The following is a 21,595-nucleotide window of genomic DNA, read 5'->3' on the forward strand; positions in this document are numbered from 1 at the left end:
GGAAGGGGTGTAGGCAAGTCAGCCAGTGTCGTGCCGGGCCCTTGGACATGCCTCTGCTCCTTTGACACTTGGTGGATTATCCTGCCAGCGCGCACTGTTTACATCCTGTTCTGTTCTGCTTGTCAGGACCTGTACCATCGCACGTGGTCACTAGGTGGAGCATCACTCTGTCTGCTGGGAGCTGTCCTTCCAGACCCTGGGATGACCACCGTGCCCATGTCTGAGGCGAAGACGGTCATTCAGCAGCCTGTTCGCCAAGCCTCAAAGCTCTCCAGAAAGGATGCTCTGAAACCCCTGGTCCTTACTGCCAAGGGTACACAATCACAGGGCGTTCTGTCTCACTGTAAATTCTTGTACTTTACTTTCCAGAGCCAGACATTGTCCCCAGCCCAGAACGATGCCCATCCCTGCCCCCCACTTAGCTAAGTGCCTCAGGTGTCTCCAGAGCATGGCTGAACTTCAGGGAGTTAGTCACTAACCACTTGCTAGACAGTGAGTTAAGCTTAGCAGCCTGCAGAGTAGGACAGGAGTCACCAGTAGACAAATGGTGACCGATCATTAAACACCTTGACCTTAACAGGTTTTTGTTTTACATTATGACTTTTTAACCTCCTTTGAGATTGAAGAGGCCAACCAAAAATAATGCTTGTGTCATATTTGGGTTTTAGGGTCATGCGTTTGGGGACAGCAAAGCCATATATGAAGTGTTTTATGCCATTAAAGATTGGATTCTGGTGGAAATCTGACAACACTTGTGTCTCTCTGTCTTAAAGGGGATTCTCATTTTCCCGGTCTGGATGTAAGTGATGCCTGGTGTTTCTCTCGATGTAAAGAACGACTTGACAAGTCAGGGGAGGGATGAGCTGGGTTTATGGACCATGGCTTCGGCTCTCTGCCCCTGGAGTCCAAACTCCAGCAGCCATGGCTGCATGCGCCACTCTGATCTTAAAGGGGAACGGAGGGCGCGTGTTGTGCCACCTCCTGGGACACTTGCATCCCACACCGGTCTGCCTGGGCTCAAACCCTGCCTCTGCTTCCCATGCAGCGCCCTGGGAGGGCAGATGATGGGAGTTCACTCAGTTGGGTCCCTGTCACTCACCTAGGGGGCCTGGATGGAGTTCCCGGCTCCTGGATTCAGCCTGGCCCAGCCCCAGCTGTTGCAGACATTTGGGGAATGAATCAGCAGGTGGAAGTTCTCTGTCTCTCCCTCCCTCCTTCCTGCTCCCTGCTACTCCCTTCTTCCTGCCTCTTGCTTCCTTTCCCTCCCCCACTCCTGCTCCATGTTTCAGATAGATGAAATATACACATGTATTTAAAATTGTGAGCAAACGCTCTCTGGATTTCAGCCGACTACATCATAAACACTTAGTTCATTTGAGAACTGAGAGGAAGCAGGACGGTGAACCTCTCTGAGAAAACAGAAGTGGGGATGATGCTTTTGTGTGGTATTCCGTAGCACGGGCTCTGATGGCTGACCTCAGCTTGATTCCCAGCTCTGTGTGTGACCCATCCCTTCTTGCCCATCTGTCAAGGTGAGCTGTGAAGATTAAGAATATGCAGACGTGTAGCACAGTCCCTGACATTCAAAAAATGCCTTGTTAGTTGAAAACAAATCTTTTTGTTTTTAAACATCCTCACCATTGAAAACTCGAACACTGTGAAATCTTTCAAATGTCATCTTGGCTCTGAAGCAATAGCAAGAGCGATGGCCGTCCTCCCAGTGTGTGCCAGGATTGCACCTTTTGGCATGGTAAGAATCAGCTGCAGCCACCTGCGGATCGCTCGGCCCTCTGGCCTTGATCATTGTATTGTCTGTGTTTGCACTGCATGTAGGGCACTGGGACACCAAAGGCTGACTGTTCTGTGGTGTGCATCCATTCAAAACTTTCCCAAGTGTATGAAGTAGCAGAGTGTGCAGCTGCACATGGCAAATGGCCTATCTAAACAGTGGTGTGTTTGCCTCCCAGGTTAGACAGGCTCAGGGTGTCAGGGTATCCCTTGTAGCAGTGAGCCATCCTTCTACCATTTTTATCTTCTTCTAGTCCAAACTGACCCATGCTCTTTGTTTCCTCGAGGCCCAAAATAGTTGCTGTAACTCCAATGATCATACTTGCATCCTAAGCAGGGAAAAGGATAAAGAATCAACACCTCCACTTATATCTCATTCATCAACATTCGGACACTTGGTCACATCTCATTGAAAGTGTCTAGGAGAAGTTGCCTTTTTAGCTAGAGGCGCGACTTCCCCACATATCTTTAGCACACAGTTACTGAGAAGGGCAATGGTGTCAAGTTTCAAGGTGGTGAGTTTATAATCACCACTTCCAGCATCCCATATCAAACAAGTGCTTCCACTCCCAGCTGCTCTGCTCCTCATGCAGCTGTCTGCTGATGATCTGGAGAGGCAGAAAATGCTGGCCCGTGTGCTTGCAGCCCTGACACCCACATGGGAGACGGGATGAAATTCGAGGCTCCTAGCTTCTGCCTGGACTAGCTGTGACCATTGTAGCCATTTGGGAAAGTGAACTAGCACATGAAAGATTCTCTCCAAAATAAATTAACTGATTAAAAAAAAAAAAAAAAGCAAGAGCTTGCAACCCTAGGCTAAAGCTAGCGTGTGAGACATTACAGCTTGCATTTACACTGAGTACAAAGCAAGGAGCTCAGTTTGGCCTAGAGGAGGTGGACATGACAGTAGCCATCACCTCACTCAGCTGCCTGCTGGAGTCTCCAAAGCAGGAGAAGGTGAGGGTGGGCTAAAGGAAGGTGTGTGTGCATGCGAGTTGCTCCTCATGGCCTAGCACATGCCTCTATGTTTATACATGCAAGCACTCCACATTTTAGAACTGCCACAGAGAACCCACCCTTCAAAATCCCTGTTGGTGAAAAACTGCTTCCAAAATTCCACCAGATGGCCACGCATACCAAGAGTTCTTTAAAGCAATCCTAGCCCCCCTTCAACTGGTCCCCATTGCTCAGACTCCACCAGAGGCTGTCAGGGGCCAGTCTGAATCCCAGGTCAAAGAGGAAGCAGCTCCGGGAGTGTGTCGTTTTGTCCACCAGCTCTCTGAGCGTGTCGCTGTCGCAGCTCTTGTCAGAATGGTGACATACATACAGAGACACCCAGGCAGCACTGCAAACGCAGAAACCCTCTGCTGGAAAGCCACACGGTTACAGACATGGCCCAGTCCCGGGCTTGCCCTTATGCCGGAAGAAGGCTTAGTGAGATGGACACTCCTCTGCTTCATCCTGAGCCATGTGCCAAACCCAGCTCAGGGACAAGTCTAAGTTCATGCTGCCCCCTGGGACAGAGGACTCGGTGGGGCACGCAAGCGGTGACTTCAGCCTTAGAGCACCATCTAGTGCTGACGTGATGGAAGTGGCACAGGCTCAGAGAAAAGGTCTGACTGCTTGGGATTCCTACCGGAGCCACACTCCTGGCTAGGTTGTGAATGGGCAAACACTCCAGGACAGGGACATTGTGTTACACCCACACACATCACGCACACTCAGGGATCCGTGACCTCATCAACCAGAAACAAGTCGGCTACAAAATCACAGTTCTAAATGTTTTAATGAACAACATCCATTTTTAAGAATTTATTTGGGGGCAGACATAGAGAAAGCAGAGGCGTCCTCTCTGCTGGCTTCAGATCCCACAACAGCTGGGATGTTGCACATCAGGGGGTTTTGAGGCCTCAGTCCAGGTATCCCATGTATGTGGCAAGGACCCAACTGCTTGAGCCATCACCACTGTCTCCCAGAGGCCACAGCAGGAAGGTGGAGTGGGAGCAAGAGCCATGAATCACAAAAAGGCACCCCCGGCTGGGACAGAGCGTCCTAACTGGCATCTTAGCCACCAGGCCAAATGCCACCCGTGGGTATTACTTTCTGGATGTTTTTTTCCCCATCCATTTGTCAAGTCTCTGAGTATTACATGCATCTCATACCAAGGCACCAGGGCTCAAGTTCAAGGGTCATTGCCACCCATGTGGAAGATTCAGATGTGGTTCTTGGCTCCTGGATTTGGCCTAGAGGAATGGAAAATTCTCTCTTGTTCTCCTGTGTGTGTGCACATGCGTATGTGCAGGTGGATGTATCTTCTCTCTCACTGTACCGTTGAATAAATAGGAAAACCTTAAAAAATAAAACATAGTAGGATGGTGGTTACTAGAGGTGGGAGAGAGCCAGAAGGAGGGCTGAGTAACTTTGATGCTGGGTACCAAGTCAAAGGTAAATCAGGACGAAGCTGTGGCAATCTGTTGCATATTCAGATGGATACAGGCCATGACACCTGTACAGGCGGACCCACAGGCTAGGATACAGGCAGACCTCCACAGCTATGGCAGTGCAGCCTCTGTGAACGAGACACCTGCAGCCCACACTGCTCCCTCACTCTCACGCTTGGAGATGACACCAAAAAATGGACAGATGGACAGACAGCAGCATATGGGCAGTTAGGGGAAGGTCTGGTCTCTAGGATGAGTTTACTTGGAGCACCGAAACCCCGAACACAAGACAACATGTTAAGAAAGCGCATGTTTTGGGGCCAAGTAGTGGGGAGTCTGAATGACTTGTTCTCAATCCTCCTGAACTCAGCTGGGGAGAAAGGAGCCAGGAGGAACCCATGTGTGATGAGACTAAGTAAGCTCTTACCTCCTCTCGGTTCCTGTAGAGGCAATAGGTGCAGCAGGGGCTGACTCTTCAGGGACACTTGCAGCTCTGTCGCATGACCTCCAAGTCTCCAGAGATTCTGACCACATGGCACATGTCTGGCCTTTCACACCCATGTGCTTTTTGAGTCCCAGTGAAAGTTGGTCGAATCAGGCCTCTTGCTTGTTTGCTGTATGAGCTGGTTTAAGCTGAAAATTTCTCTGACCTTGGTTTCCTTGTGTGTAGAATGGCAAACATTCTGGTTTCCTGAAGTGGAGAGCAGACCTCCTCTAAGGCCAGTGTACCCCTGAGGCCTGTGGCTTGGCCTACACAGGTATCAGCCCTTGCAGACACGCAGACTTGGGGGTCTTGGGTGGGGCTCTGACACGTGCACCAGCAGGGTGGGTGATTCCTCAGTCACACTAAGATGGGGGATTGCTATGGATTGCTCAGGTTGCACCAAGTGCAATGGAATCATTGCACACTCATCCCTCCTGCCAGTCCATTACAAACAGGTGCACTGTTCTGTGGCTTATCTTAAGCACTAATCTTAATGCTTGCCAAAGCAATGCTAAGAGGAAGGAACAAACATTAATCTAAATTTGAATGTCTCCTTGGATACGTCCCACATCCCTTGGGAAGAATACCTTCTCTGGAAATTACTGACTTCGCAGGTCAGGTGAACGTGTATGTGTGGAATCTCTCTGCAAAGAGACAAACCAGGCTAGTATTTCTCGTGGCCCGCCCACCAGGCACGTACCTGTGCTGTGCAGGAAGATACAAGTCCCAGTCCGTCCCCTGTGTCCCCACTCTGCTGTGCTCCTCTTTGAGCCTGCTTTGCAGGATAGATCTGCATTCAGTGTTTCTAGGCATTTGGGAATAACTAACCGTAGACCCAGGGCAAAAGAGTCAGAGGGCAGCGAGTAGGCTAGGAATGTACTGCCCTCCCTTAGCAGACCAGCACATTCCAGATGGAGATAAGCAAGCGAGGGCCAGGCAGGTGAGAATACTTGCTAGGTTGCAGTCACGCTACTTTGAAAGAAGGGCAGTATGCATGTGCTCAGGCCTCCCAGGGGAGGGCCCCAAGGCAGTCCCGGGCAGTCAGAGGCCAGGGGTCTCCCTTCCCACGTGGTCTCCGACTCCTCCTGAAGACACGTGCCTGTGAAGAACTGCATTAGCCATGACTGTCCAGAGAGCTTTGGCTCCAGTCCCAGAGCCAGTGCCACCTGCAGCTTTCTGCTAACACAGATCCCGGGAGGCAGCAGGCACTGCTCCAGCAGCGGTGTGCCTGCCACACATGCGGGACCCCTGAGGTTTCTGGCTCCCGGCTCCAGCCTGGCCCAGTCCTCATGATTGTGGCCATGTGGGGAATGACCCAGCAGATCAGAGTGTGCTCCCTGCCCCTCCCTGTCTTTCCAAGAAATTAGATTTAAAATCCCACTGAGAAGTAAGTCATTCCTCAGGTAGGATGCTGCAGCTTGAGAGACTGGCTGACTGCAACATGTCACAGCGCAGCAGGTGGCAGAGCTGAGCTTCAAAACGAAAAGCAGAGTGGGGGGGAACCTTCTCTGAGATCACACTGCTTCCAACAGTCACCCCGCTTCCGGGACTGAACTTGGGGCAGGCCATTTCCTTCAAACCTGAACTCAGTCATTCCTGCCAGCACCCAAGGGAGCACCTGCAAGGTCATGAGCCCCCCAACTCAGAAACCGGAGCTTCTGGTGAGAAAAGCAATGAGGACCTCTGGAAGGGTCAGAAAATGGGTTAGGAAAAGTCCAAGCTTGAAACTTCACTCTTATGGAATACCCGATATTTTAATACATTACAGTAGACTTTTGTTCATTCACTGGCTATGCACACCAGAACCTGGAAGACAACACCAATTACCTAAGTCACAAAAAAAAAAAAAAAAAAAAAAAAAAAATCGGCCCGGCCCTCCGTGCAGTTCTCAAGCTGGCCAGCAGAGGGGGTAGGGAGCCAGCTCTGGGCAAGAGAAACGAAATCCTCGCGCAATCTGCAGGCCAGCACTGGCCTTCTGAGCAGCCATGGAACAAAGAGCTACAACGAAGGTCCCCTGGGAGGATAGGAGGGGAGCTCTAAGCAATGGTGCTGGGGATGAGGGCTGAACGAAGGGGTAGCCAAGGCATGCAAGACCTGGCAAGTAGCTGGCCCTGTGGTACAAAAGTCACAGACAAGGATGGCACCAGCAAGTCCCTCCACTCTGCCATTCTCCCTGCACCAGAAACCCTGCCAGACCACAGCCTTTTGTTCTCCTGGGTGCTAGGAGAAAGGCGGTGTCTTCATTGCAGGAGAAGGACAGGTTACAATTAGGGCCGGCTAGGGGGTACTGGGGGGTGGGATTGGCAGGAAAGCACAAAAGGTGTGTAGGGGGCTAGGCCCAGGACACATCCCACTGTCCAGGAGCACACCTCCTAGTGACCCTGTCTTCATTCCTGAACATCACTTTCCAACAAAAGGAACCCAGGCTCCGGGGTTGCTGGTTCCAGAGCTGCAAGCAAAATGGAATTCCAGGGGGCTGGCATTGTGGTGCAGGATGTTAAACCACTGCCTACAAAGCCTGCAGCTGGATCATGTGTTTAACTCTTTTACACTATATATATATTTTTAAGATTTGTTTTTTTATGGAAAGGCAGATTTACAGAGAAGGAAAGACAGAAAGATCTTCCATTTGCTTGCACTGGTCCATTCCCCAAATGGCTACAAGAGCCAGAGCCGAGCCGATCTGAAGCCAGGAGCCTTCAAGTCTCCCATGCAGGTGCAGGGTTCCAAGGATTTCAATCCTCTGCTGCTTTCCCAAGCCACAAGCAAAAAAACTGAAGCAGCTGGGACATGAGCTGATGCCTTTATAGGATGCTGGCACTTAGAGGTGGAGGACTGGCCAGTGGAGTCTTCGCACCGGCCCCTATGTGGTATTTTTCTGCACTTTTACTGTGCTTAGGAACACAGCTATCCAGATATTAATTGCATGTAGCATTCAGTTGAGTGGCCTGCTTTGCAGGGCTGTAGCCTAGGGGCAACAGGCTGTAGCTGCAAGCTGAGGTGACGGGCTGTTGGCCCGAACCTAACTGTGCTCTGACATCCTCACAGCCATGGAAGTTCTCATGAGGAGTCTCTCCCAACGTGCCCCAGCAGCTAAGCGAAACATGACACAGTGTTACCATACGGCGAGCTTGGTTTCCCATCACGGCTCTGTGGCCATGTTCCAGGGGAGCAGTGGGGTAAAAGGTATGCATGAACCAATCATTGTACTGCTTTTGCAATTCTGCTAAGACTCTTTCAAAATCATGTCTGCATTTCACCAGCAGTGGAGGTGGGTGGCTGAATTGAGGGCGGAGTCAGCCCACGATCACCTGACACTGCATGGCATGGGAAATCGGGCGCGTGGAAAGGACGCTCCGTGATGCAACTGCCACGACACTTTTCCTGCACAGAGCTGTGAAATGATCGGACTACTGCAAACAAGGCACTGTATTTAACATTTTTATTTCAGAACTCTGCTTTGGTAGTACAAAAAGTCATAGAAGTACAAACCAGACAGTTAAAAATACATCTGACACTCACAACAGTGGAAACGTTTTCCTTGACAAGTGTTGACAGCAAGGGGTGGCCAGCTCACGCACGCCCCGGGGTAGTTCTCTCCACATTAGTGTGAGTAGAGGAAGTTTGTTCTGAGTCCTTGCGCCGTCGGAAGAAGGTGGGGCCTCATAGGACGTGTAAACACAGGCTGCTCTGGGGACCCTTCGGAACTCTCATCGGAGACTCTGCCCCAGTGGAAAGCGTCCACGGCGAACGTGGGAAGGCTCCCTTTGTGGCATAGCTGGAGCCGAGCCAGACACATAATGCCCCCCAAGGATGAGTCCTCCTGATGTAAATACAATTTTAAGTCTTGAATATTCTTTTGCCTGTTGTATTGTTATTTTTTTTTTAAAAAAAAGTGCTCAGGATTGAATAAAATTTAAAAATAATTAAAGCTGAAACATACTCTGTATCCCTCACCATTGGGAGGGCACAATATTTTTAAAGCAAAAACTAGCACTTATGTTTCTGAAGCAAAACTGCTGGCCTGGCCTGCACATGTGCTACTTACACTAATGCACAGCTCAGAACCTCCTGTATTTATTTTTTGGGACCTCCACGGAACTGGCTTCCAACCCGATTTCTCCTCCTGTGCTGTGTACACGAATGGATCACATACACCATCTATGAGTTGTTAGTAAGAATTCACAGGAAGTTGACTCCACCATTTAAAAGGTTAGCGATTTTTAGTTTGATGCTTGAAACAGAATTGAATAGCTATACCTGGAGTGAATACTTTAAAATATATTTGTAGGGATATTCTCTTTCAGGAGCCCCATTTTCCCTGGAGGTAACGGAAGTGTGCGAGGTGTCCCACTGATACCGACACGCAGCAGCTCCGACGGACTTCCTGCAACGGGACCCCCAGACTCCTCACCCCAGTCCTCCTACGCGGAAGGCATGGCCTCCACCTCCACGCCTCTGGGTGTCTCACAAAATACACAACTCGGAAATCTCTACATGTCTTTGTAAGGATTTTCAGGACTTTAGGGACACTGAGAGTTGATAAGGAGCGTCAGTTAAAAGATGGAAAACAAGCAGCTCCCCAAGAAAAACACGCCAGGACCGTGTGGGGCTCGCCTCATAGGAGAATGGCGATTTCTGTTTTGTTTCAGCCTTGGGTTGTCTAAACAAGAATTTTTTTTCAGTGTCTTTAAACCCTTTTTTTTTTTTTTAACTTTATTCAATGCCCTAAAGCTGGAAGAAACAAAAACAAAACAAGAACTCAGCTTCCAACTTTGACAAGTAACCTAGGAGTTGGCTTGGTGGGACCCTTCGTCTAGAACCCCAGCAGCTAGGACACTGCTTCCCGGAGTCCTTGGCCACTTGGGAGTCACCTTTGACTTCTCACAGTTAGACCACGCGCATGAAGATCGTCTTCAAACCAGGATTATATGGCAGGTGAGAGCTGGGAGACAGAACTTACACGTACACACACGTACACACACACACACAAAATCCCCCACCCCAAGCATAGGCTCAGATGGTCCACAACCTGTGCAGGGCGCACGGTGATCAAACAACGGCAGTGTGTGCCCCCGAGGCGGGGCCGTGGCTGGGAATGGTCGTGAAGATAAAAGAGAAGCTCATTCCTTCCCCAGCAACGCAAAAGGTCAACAGGCTTCTGAGGAGAAAACCTGTTGCAAAGCCCACGCCATCCAGCACAGTTAACAATACCCCCTTTTTAGGCTTCCATTCCCAAGCCTGCTGACTTCTTGATAGAAACAATATAAAATGTATAAAAATATTTCCGAGGCAACTTGCTCTCTTCTAAGCTTTGGGTCTCTTAGAAGTCTTCCAATCAAGTCACCACTGCAAGAGAAAAACAAAACAGGTGGATCTTTACCAAAAGGCTGGCATCCATGGGCTCCTGCCACCCGTGCAGCGCAGAAACACACAGCAGCAGTCCATCCCTGCACACACCCCTGGCATGAGTCAGCACAAGGAAATATTAGGGCACTTCATCACCAAGGTGTGAAGAACCCAGGGCCGGCAGGTGTAGCTCAGGTGCTGTGCACAGAGAACCCCTTCTGCGGGAGCCGCACCCATGGGCTTCCCTGGGTCCCTACTGCCTGGGACTGTGCCGCAGGAGCAGGGCCACCCAGCGCTTATTCTGAGGTCTTCCAGGGTCCCCAGGGCGCTGGGTCCTGTTTTTGAGTCACTCTGCAAACTGGCCTGGCGTATCATCAGCTTGGATGTCACAAACAAAGGATTTGCATAAGTGATTTAAAAAATGTTTTTCTACTTTCCAAAGGACGTTTTGCAAATAAATAAAGGAAGGATCCGTAATCTTGCATGAAGGTAGTTCCAAAAGGTCATGGAAAATTGAAATTAAAAGGTGAGTTGGTTGTAATGCAAAAAAAAAAAAAAGGAAATTCATGCAAATCAGAAAGCCGTCAAAAAGTTTGTGAAAGTTTTATATTATGAAAGCATTATATTTCACACCAAAATCAGCATAATCTTTTAATATTATTGTTTTCAAGAGCTTTCTAAATGCCTAGGTTTTTGTTTGTTATTAAGGTGAAAGACAAGCAAAGAGGGAGGAGAGAACATATGCATTTCCAAGTCTCCTTCCACTTTTCTGAGGACGGGCTATCCAGGGCAGGATGCAGGTCCAGAGCCACCAGGCAGGGACCCCAGACGAGAGGCCCTGGTCGCACGCGTGGCTGCATGTAAAACAGACCAGAGACGAAACCAGCTTGCTGCAACATGGCATGCTGCAGGTGTCTGCACTGGACAGCATCCTTCCCAGCCTGGGCCTACTGCACTCTAAAAGTGTCCGTACTGTCCTCTACTTAAAATCATTTCAAATATTCATAGGGATGCACGGTGACCAAGAGGAGAGGGAAAGAAAGGAGGAGGCAGTGGTTCTCCAAAGGAGAGAGATGGGTGAAGGACCTTCTTTTAACAACAAAAGAAGAAACGACACGTTAGTCCTTAGACGGGCAGGAGTCACGTTGCTGATGGAGATGACTGGAGGCACGCACAGGAAATGGCTCCACTCTGAGGCCGGGCTCAATTCACAGGAAACTTTCTAGCAGAGAAAAAGGCAGAAAGGCCAGAGGTGGAGAACTACCAAAACGGTCCAGAGGGGAAGAAAAAAAAAAAAAGGAGAGATTTTTTTTCCCAGCACAACTTTAAACCAGACCATTTTCTAGAAAATCAGTATTCTATTTTTGTCACCCCTTCTTGTCCTCCCTCAGAACAAGACACTGTACACCACGGGAAGTAACAAAGCCCACAGCTGTCTGACCTGAAAGGCAAGGCTGCCCCACGCTCCTGCTTCCTTTGCAGTCCAGGAGAGCCCCCCACTTAGAGGGGCTTGCCCCTGGTCTGACTGAAGGAGTGAAGGATGGTCATGGCAGGGCCGGCAGCCAACGGCTGAGCCTGAGCCATCTCCACAGCGCCCTCTCCTGGGCTGTGGCGGGTATTCCATGTGGCGACACAGTCCTGCCCTGCAGTCTCCTCCCCGAGGTTGGTTATGACCATAACCACATCCAGTTCACTGCTGGCGGCAATCACTGGGGCCTTCATCCACAACCACCCTGCGCAGCTGACGGAAACTGCACTGTGCACCCTGTCTCTCAAAGACGAATGTGAGGTGCTGGGCAAAGCCCTCACTACAGATGCCAGAAACCAAGCAGAAAAAGAGGGAAGCTGATCTTTCCAAAACTCATGTGGTTCTCCTGGAAAGGCAGTACTTGGCTGACAGCACATCCAGGTAAATGCAGGCCTGACCAGAATGGCAATCTAGAAGGGCAGAAGACGCCGCACTGGCCAAGGCCTGATTCCTGACGCTGACAGCAGGCCTCTGAAAGGGAGAGACTGCCCTGTGGTGCGCTTCCCTCTTGGCCAACCTTTTCTCCTCCTCCTGTAAAGATACCCACGCTGATAAGCAGGCTCCTTGAAAGGGAACTCCACTTCTCTCAAACTGCTGCCTGCCAGCAGAAAGCACGTGTGGGGCTTGCGACAGGTGGGGCTGGGAGACAAGGTGGAGACGGAATGCAGGCCGATTTTCGTTCTTATTGTTCACCCTGCAGCCTTTGTTGTTGAGTAGTTTACCTTGTGCCTGTTCCGTACCAAGGATTTTCAGAACGGGATTCCATTTCCAACACTTGTAACAGGTAGGGCACTGGACATCGGACATCGTGACTGCCAGCTCCTGAGGAAGTCACACCCAGGCTCTGCAAATCACCATCACCAGGAAGTGAACGGCAGGTGGAACCTCCCACGGCCTCAGCCTCCTAACTCAGAACCAAGGAAGCTGGGAAGCTCAGAGGAAAGCTGCCTCAGCAGACTGCAACAGGAGCTCCCTGAGAACATGGCCTGCCTGTCTGCCTTCCGCAGGGCCTGGCACACAGGAGGGGATCAGTAAACACGGTCGAAAGAAGTGCTACTCCCTTAGCTGCACTGAGATACAACGGCCCCATGTCCTTAGTCCACCCTGGGAGAAAAGCTGAATGCCTTCCAAACTGGACGCCGTCCAGGCGGAGCTCTGAAAGCCAGATAACATCAGACATTCAGGACCACAGGAGCTCGCCCCGCAGGGGACCCTACAGGGCTGATGGGATCCCTACTGTGAGCTCCTTGGCCGTGACCAGGGAGGGCGGTGAGGAGGTAGGAGGGCATATTTGTTTGCTGCCCGGTCAGAAGCACACCAGAGTTAGCGTCACAGCAGGCATCCTTCCCAGCCCAGCCCACGGGCTCCCGCAGCTCTGCTTACAGGAAAGCCACCACTCCCTCCAATGAGATCTTCACCTGTGCAGTGGGGACACTATGACCCAAAGCCTCCAAAACTGCCTTTGAAGTTCCTGTCCCCTCATTCAGCTTTTCTCCTCACACACCTGTTCCTCTCCCAGTGGGTCCCGAATTAAGGCTAACTTCCCTGGACACCCACAATTAAGACAGAGGCAGCCCTGCACCTAGGAGCAGAGGGGCCCTGGGAACAGGGCTGCTGACAGCCGAGAGAGGAGGCCTGCCACACAACGGCCATGCCGGAAAGCTCACCCACACCTACTGAACGTGTAGTTTCTTTCTTTCTTCCTTCATCTCTTTCTCTTTCTTCTTTTTTTTCTTGTTTTTGTTTTTAATTTGAGAATTAGGGAGACAGGCACAGAATTTCTATCCTCTGGTTTACTCCCAAGCGCCCACATGGGGCGTGGCACAGGGCACATAATCCAGGCTTCTCATTAGAACGGCAGGGACCCAAATATCTGAGTCATCACTGCTTCTTTCCAAGGTCACAGTAGCCAGGAATCGAACCCAAGTACTCTTGATGTGAGATGTGGTTGTCTTAACCACTAGGCTAAATGCCCTCTCCCTGCAGGGTTGGTTGTTTTTTTCTTACCTAAATTCACATTTTATTGCCCCTATGGGACCAACGAATCCAAATAAGTAGTTTCCATCAAATCAAGTCTACGTACTTTTTTAGAAAAATACGTATTGTCCCTGAAAAAACAAAGTGCAAGTTAACTGACAGTGGTACTGGAGTTTGCCACCAACCCCTCCTTCCCCACAAGGTTCAGAAAGAAAAGGAAGGCAGAGGAGTACCAATACAGCAGGGCACTGGGGGGAGGAGGAAGTGATGGCCGCAGGTGAAGGGCTGATGTGCCCTTGCTCACAGGGAGGACTTGGATCTCAGAGCTCGGGCGCCAGCCCAGCAGAGGAAACGTCCCTGTCCTCACCGCATCCTTCAGCCAGCAACACTGTTCTGTCGTCTTGGTGCTAACTTTTAATTGTACCTCCTGTAAGAGGGAGATGATTATTTCCAACACCCAATTTCTCGAAAGACTGGCTCCGCACTGAGATATCCTGAGGGTCCAAAGCTGCAGGGTTCTTCGGAAACGGAAAGGGAGCCATGGCCGAGGAGTTGATGCTTGGGGCGGGTGTTCTGGCGCAGTGGCTAAGTCACTGCTTGGGGGGGTCCCTTCCCATATAAAATACCCAGACTTGGCTTCCCACCCAGCTTCTAGTGGGTGCGGATCTGAGCCACGGCAGATGATGGGTCAAATAACCCACACGGAAACAAGGATGGCGCTGCTGGCTCCTGTGTGCAGCCTGGTGCAGCCCTGGCTGTTGCAAGGACTGGCAGAGTAAAAAGCAGATGGAAGATTTCTTCCTCTCTCTGTCTCGCTGCCTTCCACATAAATGCCATAAGTATTTTAAAAAGTAAAAGCTTATGGTCTACTAAATAACCAGGACAAGAATGACATGAAAGTTACTAACAGCAATGCGTCTTTCATGGATATGTACATCTGATTCATGAACTTATTTAAGAACTAATTTTTAAAAAGTACAAAATATTTATTAGATACTCACTGTCAACCAGACACTAACATAAAAAATATATGGGGCTGGTATTGTGACACAGTACGTAAAATCACCACCAGCAAATCCCATACAGGTACCCATTTGGGTCCTGGCTGCACCACTTCTGATCCGGATGCCTAGTGACGGCCTGAGAAGCAGCAGAAGATGGCCCACGTATCTGAGCTGCTGCCAGCTATACACACGAGACCCAGATGAAGCTCCAGGCTTTGGCTGGCCCAGTGCTGGGCACTGGAGCCATCTAGGGAGTGAACCAGTGATAGAAGACCTCTTTCAAATAAACAAATACATCTTTTTAAATGACATATGCGCATACACATACATTCATAGATCATATAAGTCCAGGAGTCACCCCAGCCTAAAGTCAAACGAATGAGGGTTGGAAACGGTTAAGTGGCTTGCTAAAACTGCTGGCAGTTAAGAAGTGTACTTCAAATTCAATTCAAGCAGTTTAATAGAATGACTAAAACAGAGCAGTTTAAATAATAGTAAAATTAAAGTAAAATACATATTATGCATTATTATTTTGTCAAGAATATTAACCGACAAAACCACTGGAAGAGGACACTAGAGGAAGGCTCCATGACATTGGTCTGAGCCATGAGCTGCTGATGACCCTGGAAGCCCAAGCAGAAGAAACAAAGGCAAAGTGGATTGGGGATGCAGCCCGGCAACAAGCTGTCCTGCAAAGGAGAGGGGCTCCAGAACCCAGAGACAGCCTGCAGGAAACTGGGGAAAATACAAACAATGCAACTTCCACAAGGATTTTATGTCCAAAATTTGCAAGGAACTCAACAGCAAGAAAACAAACCTGATTTAAAGAACCTGGGGGAGGAACCCAAAAGGGGAGCACCTGAGGGGAAATGAAACAAAGACCCCCAATTTCACTTGGAAGACTAAACCTGAGAGACTGTGCGTGAAGTGGGGGCTGCAGTTCAAGGTGACACACTACATCCCCCAAAGCCGTGCTCCTGGCCACACCAAGAACATGCAAAAACATAGATGATTATTCACTGAACTCAGCGGCTCCACTGCAAGTAGACAAGGAGTTTTATTTCTCTACTTAGAAATTAATAAAAATACATTTTAAAAAGTACTGTCACACACACAAAGAAAAAAACCACCAGGCCATGTTTTCCACGAGACTCAGCACGAAATGGAACATGGCCACAGAATGCTAAGGATGCCATTGCTTTCTTTAAAAGCCAAAGACCAGTGACAACAAGGACAAGGCAGTGGCATTTGGAGACCGAAAGCAATTTGATTTATTTAACAAAAGCTTATTCTTCTGAGAAGAAACCAAAACACATTTTCTGAGGGGAAAAAAAAAGAAACCATTTTAACTGCATTTCCAAAATAAGTCAGGCAGAGCAGAGTGAGCTCTGGCTACAAACAAAATACCCAGGCCGAAGAAACGGGGTGAGAAGAATGAGACATGGAGCGGGGAGGTGGGAAGTGTTTACAGAGAGAAGGCCAAGGGAGATAAACCCTGCCCCTACCTTCACAACCTGCTACTTAGGATGAGGGTCCCTGCAGAGGCGTGGGTCCAGGGCCCCAGCAGAGACCTGGCCACTGGATGCCCAAATCCCTTGGAGAATGACACTGTATTTGCATATAATCTATACACATCCTCAGGACGCTCCAAGTCTGCCCTACATTACTCACACTGCCTAACGCAATGCAATGTCAAGCAAACCATTGTTAAGCTGCATTTTTCAGGGATTGATGACACTGGAATTACAGTCTCTACATGCTCGGTACAGATGCAATTTAAGAAAACAAAAAACATTTTCAATCCAAAATCGGTTGAATCCCTGGCTATGGAACCACATCCAGTTTTCATTTTAAAAACCCTCTATGAAAACAAAGCAAGCAAAGAGAAATCTAATCTGGACATGCATTGTAATTGAATATTTGAATTTAATGTTCAGTAAGACAAAGCATTCCATTCAAATAGCTAAATTAGTCAAATTCAAATTTGAGCAGAAATCTCTTCCAAGAAAAAAATGCAAACCTGAAGATTGTTTTTGCTGGGCTGGCGTTGTGGGTGTAGTGGGTAAAGCTGTCCCATAATACTGGCATCCCATACAGGTGCTGCTTCCAGACCAGGCTGCTCCACTTTCCATACAGCTTCCTGTTAATAAGACTGGGAAATCACTGGAAAATAGTCCAGGTGCTGGGGCTGCACCCACATGGGAAGCTCTTGGCTCCTGGCTTAAGTCTGGCCTAGCCCTGGCTGCTGCAGCCATTTGGAGAGCAAAGCAGCAGATGGAACGTGTGTGTGTGTGTGTGTGTGTGTGTGTGTGTGTGTGTTGTCTGTATCTCCCTTACCTTTTCAAACGACTATAAATAGAAGTCTTAAAAAAAATCATACTTGCATATTCATATGACACATCTCTTTATTAGCCACATTCTGATTCAGTCCAGAAGCAAAGATTTTGGCCCAGGCAGAAAATGTCAAGATTTCAGGGCTGACGTGGTAATCTAGTGGTTAAATCCTTGCCTTATATGTGCCAGTATCTCATATGGATGCTGGTTCGTGTCTTGGCTGCCCCACTTTCCCATCCAGCTTCCTGCTTGTGGTCTGGGAAAGCAGTTGAGGACAGGCCAAAGCCTTGGGACCCTGCACCTGCATGGGAGACCCGGAATAAAGAATCTCCTGGCTTCAGATGACCTCATCTCCCATCTTTGCAGCCACTTGGGGAGTGAAACCGTGAATGGAAGAATTTTATCTCACCTTCTCTCTGTAAATCTGCCTTTCCAATAAAAACACATAAAGATTTTTAAAAAAATTATCACAACAAAATGGAAGTATACAGAACACATTTCTTTCTTTGTGCCTACTCTTTTCCAAGAGCCAACTATATCCCAGACATTCTGGTTGCATTTGCATTAGATCCACTTCTTCTACACTCAACGAAGCCAGGAGTAAGGACAGTTTAGTAGAATTACCAAATGGTGAAGGTCAATTTTGAACCTGTCTTCTGATCATATCCAGCCCTCTTTACCTATAATCCTGTCTCAGGTGATGGTGTGCTGTGCAGAGAATATCAAATCGGAAACCAATAAAATGGGCACAGGACTTCAGATAAGTGAATCAAGTGCAACAGTCAAAGACAGACAGAATTTGGCCCAAGAAAACAGCTGAAGCATCCTAACGTTTTTAACACTCCCAGAACTCAGGAAGGCCCTGTCTGAGAAACGATGCGTCTTCTAATGCGGTCAGCTCTCTCTAGGCTGCACCCACCAGCGACTCACACACAGCTGCAGGCCTTCCTTTCCTGCCCTGGCCTGTGCCAGAATGTTTCCCTAAGGAGCAATGGTTACTCAGTGCCCCAGTCATGGCATCTAAGCTATTATGTTCTCTTCAATAAGACTCTGGAAATTTTCTGCACCAGCACTACCCAGCACAATCAACCCTCTGGACTACATCCTCAAGCAGCTTCTACCTTATCAGAAGTTCTAGGAAGTTCTATTGCACAAGAGTTTCTAGGTCCTTAGAGGACATGTTCCCCATTCATTCCAGGGCTGCCCCTGCAACAAACAGGTGAGGTACATACGGGCACATGACCAGTAAGTCTAAAAGATGGGATGAATATCCATCTTCTATGTTCTCCTAAACTCCTCTAGGTGCCCTTCCACAGGGTCACATGTAACAGAGAGGCCAATGGCAGGCCATGCTGTAGTTTCTCCTTTTTACAAAAGGCCCCTATTAGGTTCCTAAGCCTAGGAGGGAAGGCCAGATTTCCCCAAAGATAAGACTGCAATAACCGGCCTGAGCACAGCCCTTCCAGTCACCTGCAGTCTCCTTCAACATCTGTATCTGGCCCCCAAATCCACTCAGCCCCAGCCCAGCAAGGGGAATTAACTCACAATGACCAGCGCCCTTCACTGAGGCATGCCCTGGGCTGCCCATATTCCTTCACAGAAATCGACCCCTTGAGACAGGTTAACATCCCCATTTTCCAATAATGTATAAAAACCTGAAGTTCCTTGCCTCGCTCACAATCTTAGTGAGTGGAAAATTGGGATCTGCACCTGGTAGCCTCACCCCAGGGCTTCGGCTCAACTTTGCCATCTCTCAGGACCCCAGAAGGACCCGCCCTGACCACTGCCCTGTCCCATCTTCAGTTTGGCAGAGTATAAACTCTTCTGCCTTAGTATGCAGGCTCTGGTGATTCCTGTAAGTCCTCACACCTGCCTTTTTACATGTATTACTGGGAAACATAAAAAGGATTTTTGCTAATCAAGTCACAGCATAAAGGAAAAAGCAGATGAAAGCTAAGCCAACAATGTCAAGTTTTCTTTTTCCCTTCCTAAAAGTAGGAGAATCCAAAGTTAAAACTGTCCAACCAAGTTGCATTCACGTTCGCATTTCAGCTGCTCCCAGAGATGGGTGGAGAGTCACAGGTCTGCTGAGGGTGTTTCTTTGATGTGCACATCAAAGAAAACTGATGTCCAATTCTGCTCAAGGGAAGAGCATCGCTGTGCTTGCTTTAGCCTCTTTCAGCTTGGTTTGCTTAGAAACGGTTACAAGAATACATGCCATTTGGCCTACAAGGTTTTGCTTAAAAAAAAAAAAAAGAAAATTTAACACTGAGAGAATGTGAGAGCTTCACATTCTCAATGCCTGGAGCTTGCCTTCTAGTAAGATGCAGCAGCACTAGGCACTGTCTGCCATCTTGCCTACCGTGTGACCCTCCCTTCTCGCTGTCACGCAGGCCAAGCCCCTGCAGGCACTGAGTCTGTGGGTTCTTCCCAAGATCATGCTTGGCCCCCCCTTAGCCTCACCAGTTCCAGAAGCCCTTCCTTGCTGCCCTGCCAGGTGGCCCACGGCTAAAGCTCACCTGCTACTCCGTGCCGCTCCGTTCTCTCTTCACAGGGGTTACGGGCACCTCCCCGTTGACGCCTTCAGCCCCACTCACAGACATCAAACTTCTCCGCTCCTTCTGGTTGGACTTGTGTTCCACTTTCGTGACTCTAAACCTGAGGCCGGGAAGAGGAGATGCAATGGGCTTCACATTTCCAGTCAATAAGAATTATAAATTAAAAAAAAAAATACACAACAACAAAAGAAAACAACCAGCTATCTCGAGGATCCTAAACAAAATTCAGCCTAAATTTGGCACAGCCAAAAGCAACAATCTTTAATAGGATGGGCTTCCCTATCCAGCAATCCCCCAGCTCCTGTCCAGCTCCTGCCCAGCTCCTGCTCGGCTCCTGCCCAGCTCCTGCCCGGCTCCTGCCCAGCTCCTGCCCAGCTCCTGCTCGGCTCTGGCCCACCTCCTGCCCGGCTCCTGCCCAGCTCCTGCCCAGCTCCTTGCCCGATTCTTCCTCAGCCAAATCACAGGCCATGCTGAGTTTCACGGAGCCGACAAAAAGCAATGAAAAACACAGGGACCTGAAGAACCTAGATGTTTTCTGCTTTTGTGATTTCTGTTTTACTTGCTTAGCTGGGGGCTGTGTGAACTCCAGGTCTGACAGTCTACGTGCCACCCGGCAGGGCATCCAGCAGGTCATGTAGGCAGAGCACTCCTCAGGAAGGAGGTACCTGGTGTTAGATAAGACCCACTCCCCTATAGCCCATCACTTTGTACTTTTTGAAATTTGCTTGCTTCAAACCCACTAACAGAAGTCTGCCAACTTGTTCTTTTTAAAGTCAACAGTTAAACTGACCAATCATGACTGTATAATTACATGGAATTGGCCTGAAATGTATAAGAACCTTGTGCTGTTCAACCTCACTTTTTTCTGCCCTGCTGTTTCTGCTGCAGTCTTGGCTGCAGCTGCCCCTCCCCACCAGCTGGGCTGACCTAGGTTAACCTGAATAAACTGCCCTTTATGCGTTAGCACCGACTTCAGACTGGATGGTTTTCTGGGGATCTCAAAATCTGGTACAATAGACCAAGTCCTAAGCATCCCAGAGTTCTGGTTTCTAGCAAGGGGCCAGCTGTTCTGACCATCCGGGGCTGGATAAAAGGACTGCTGTACAAAGTAAGCTGGTATAAACCAAATGTTCCCTCGAGAACTACCTTTTAAAAACATAACCCTGTGCCAACACACAAAGACACATAAGATCCCTAACAATTCATTTTGTCAGCACTGGTAGCAGGGTTTAGGGGTTTTCCTAATTTCTTTTTTTAATTGCTTTTGCTGCTGGTTCACTCCCAAAATGCCCACAGCAACTGGGACTGGCCAGGCCCAAGGCAGGATATCGGGAAACCCTTCTGGGTCCCCTAGAGGGATGGCCAGAAGCCAAGTACTTCAGCCATCACCCGCAGCCTCCCAGGTGCAGGAGCAGGAACCCAGAGTAGCGAGCAGGGCAGGGTCTCAAAACTGGCCCTGTGGAACAGGACACAGGCATCATGGGGGTGTCTCAATCACCAGGCCAAGCACTCACTCTGGTTCTGTTTTTGAAAAACAAAGTTTGCTTACTTCTCTTAAAGATATTGAAGGAGAAAAATTAGGGGGAAAAAGAGACTGTCATGAGAATGAATAGAGAAAGTAAACATATTCCATTTCCCTGGGTAGTTTATTTTTTTCATTTGTTTTTCAGTGTATTACCATCAAATCCTTAGACTCTTTCATAATATCTCCTTTCCACTCCTGGACTTAATTCCCTTGAAATCATTTCAAGTAAATGCTCTCTCTTTGTCTAAAATGAGATCACCAGGCATGAAGAGGAGGAAAACAACAACAAAGTCAAAAGAAGTCCGTGGAAAACCCATGAATGCAATTCTATTCTGCTCAGCCTTAAGGAACACCTGCTGAAAACCAGCTCGGAAAATCGAATGCCTGCAGCAGCCAATACCCCAGACAGAGAGCTGGACTTGGGGAAAATGAAAAAGCAATGAGGAATCTTATTTTAAAATGTCAGCAGCTTTTTAAAAAAATTTTTTGAGATTTATTTTATTTTTATTGGAAAGAGAGGAGACAGAGGAAGATTTTCCGTCCACTGATCCACTTCCCCCAAGCGGCTGCAACAGCCAGTGCTATGCCAATCCCAAGCCAGGAGCCA

General features: G+C 48.8%; 1 protein-coding gene across 2 annotated transcripts in view; it reads right to left on the minus strand.

Moving 5' to 3' along the window:
* Positions 1-8,142: 8,142 nt before the first annotated feature.
* Positions 8,143-21,595, minus strand: part of RELL1 (RELT like 1) — a 56,830-nt gene continuing 43,377 nt past the window's right edge. Inside the window, exons 6-7 of one of the 2 annotated variants that reach the window (XM_040965725.1) lie at positions 19,425-19,563; positions 8,143-10,062 (exon numbers count right to left, since the gene is read on the minus strand). In XM_040965725.1, coding sequence (XP_040821659.1) covers positions 19,428-19,563 — 136 coding nt within the window. In that variant the 3' untranslated portion in view covers positions 8,143-10,062; positions 19,425-19,427. Of the gene's footprint in view, positions 10,063-17,372; positions 18,112-19,424; positions 19,564-21,595 lie in introns of those variants that run through there. The other variant, XM_040965726.1, reaches the window with a different exon arrangement.

The sequence above is a fragment of the Ochotona curzoniae genome, unplaced genomic scaffold, assembly GCF_017591425.1.
Source record: "Ochotona curzoniae isolate NIBS_2020 unplaced genomic scaffold, NIBS_Ocur_1.0 scaffold_4505, whole genome shotgun sequence".
Classification (NCBI taxonomy): domain Eukaryota; kingdom Metazoa; phylum Chordata; class Mammalia; order Lagomorpha; family Ochotonidae; genus Ochotona; species Ochotona curzoniae.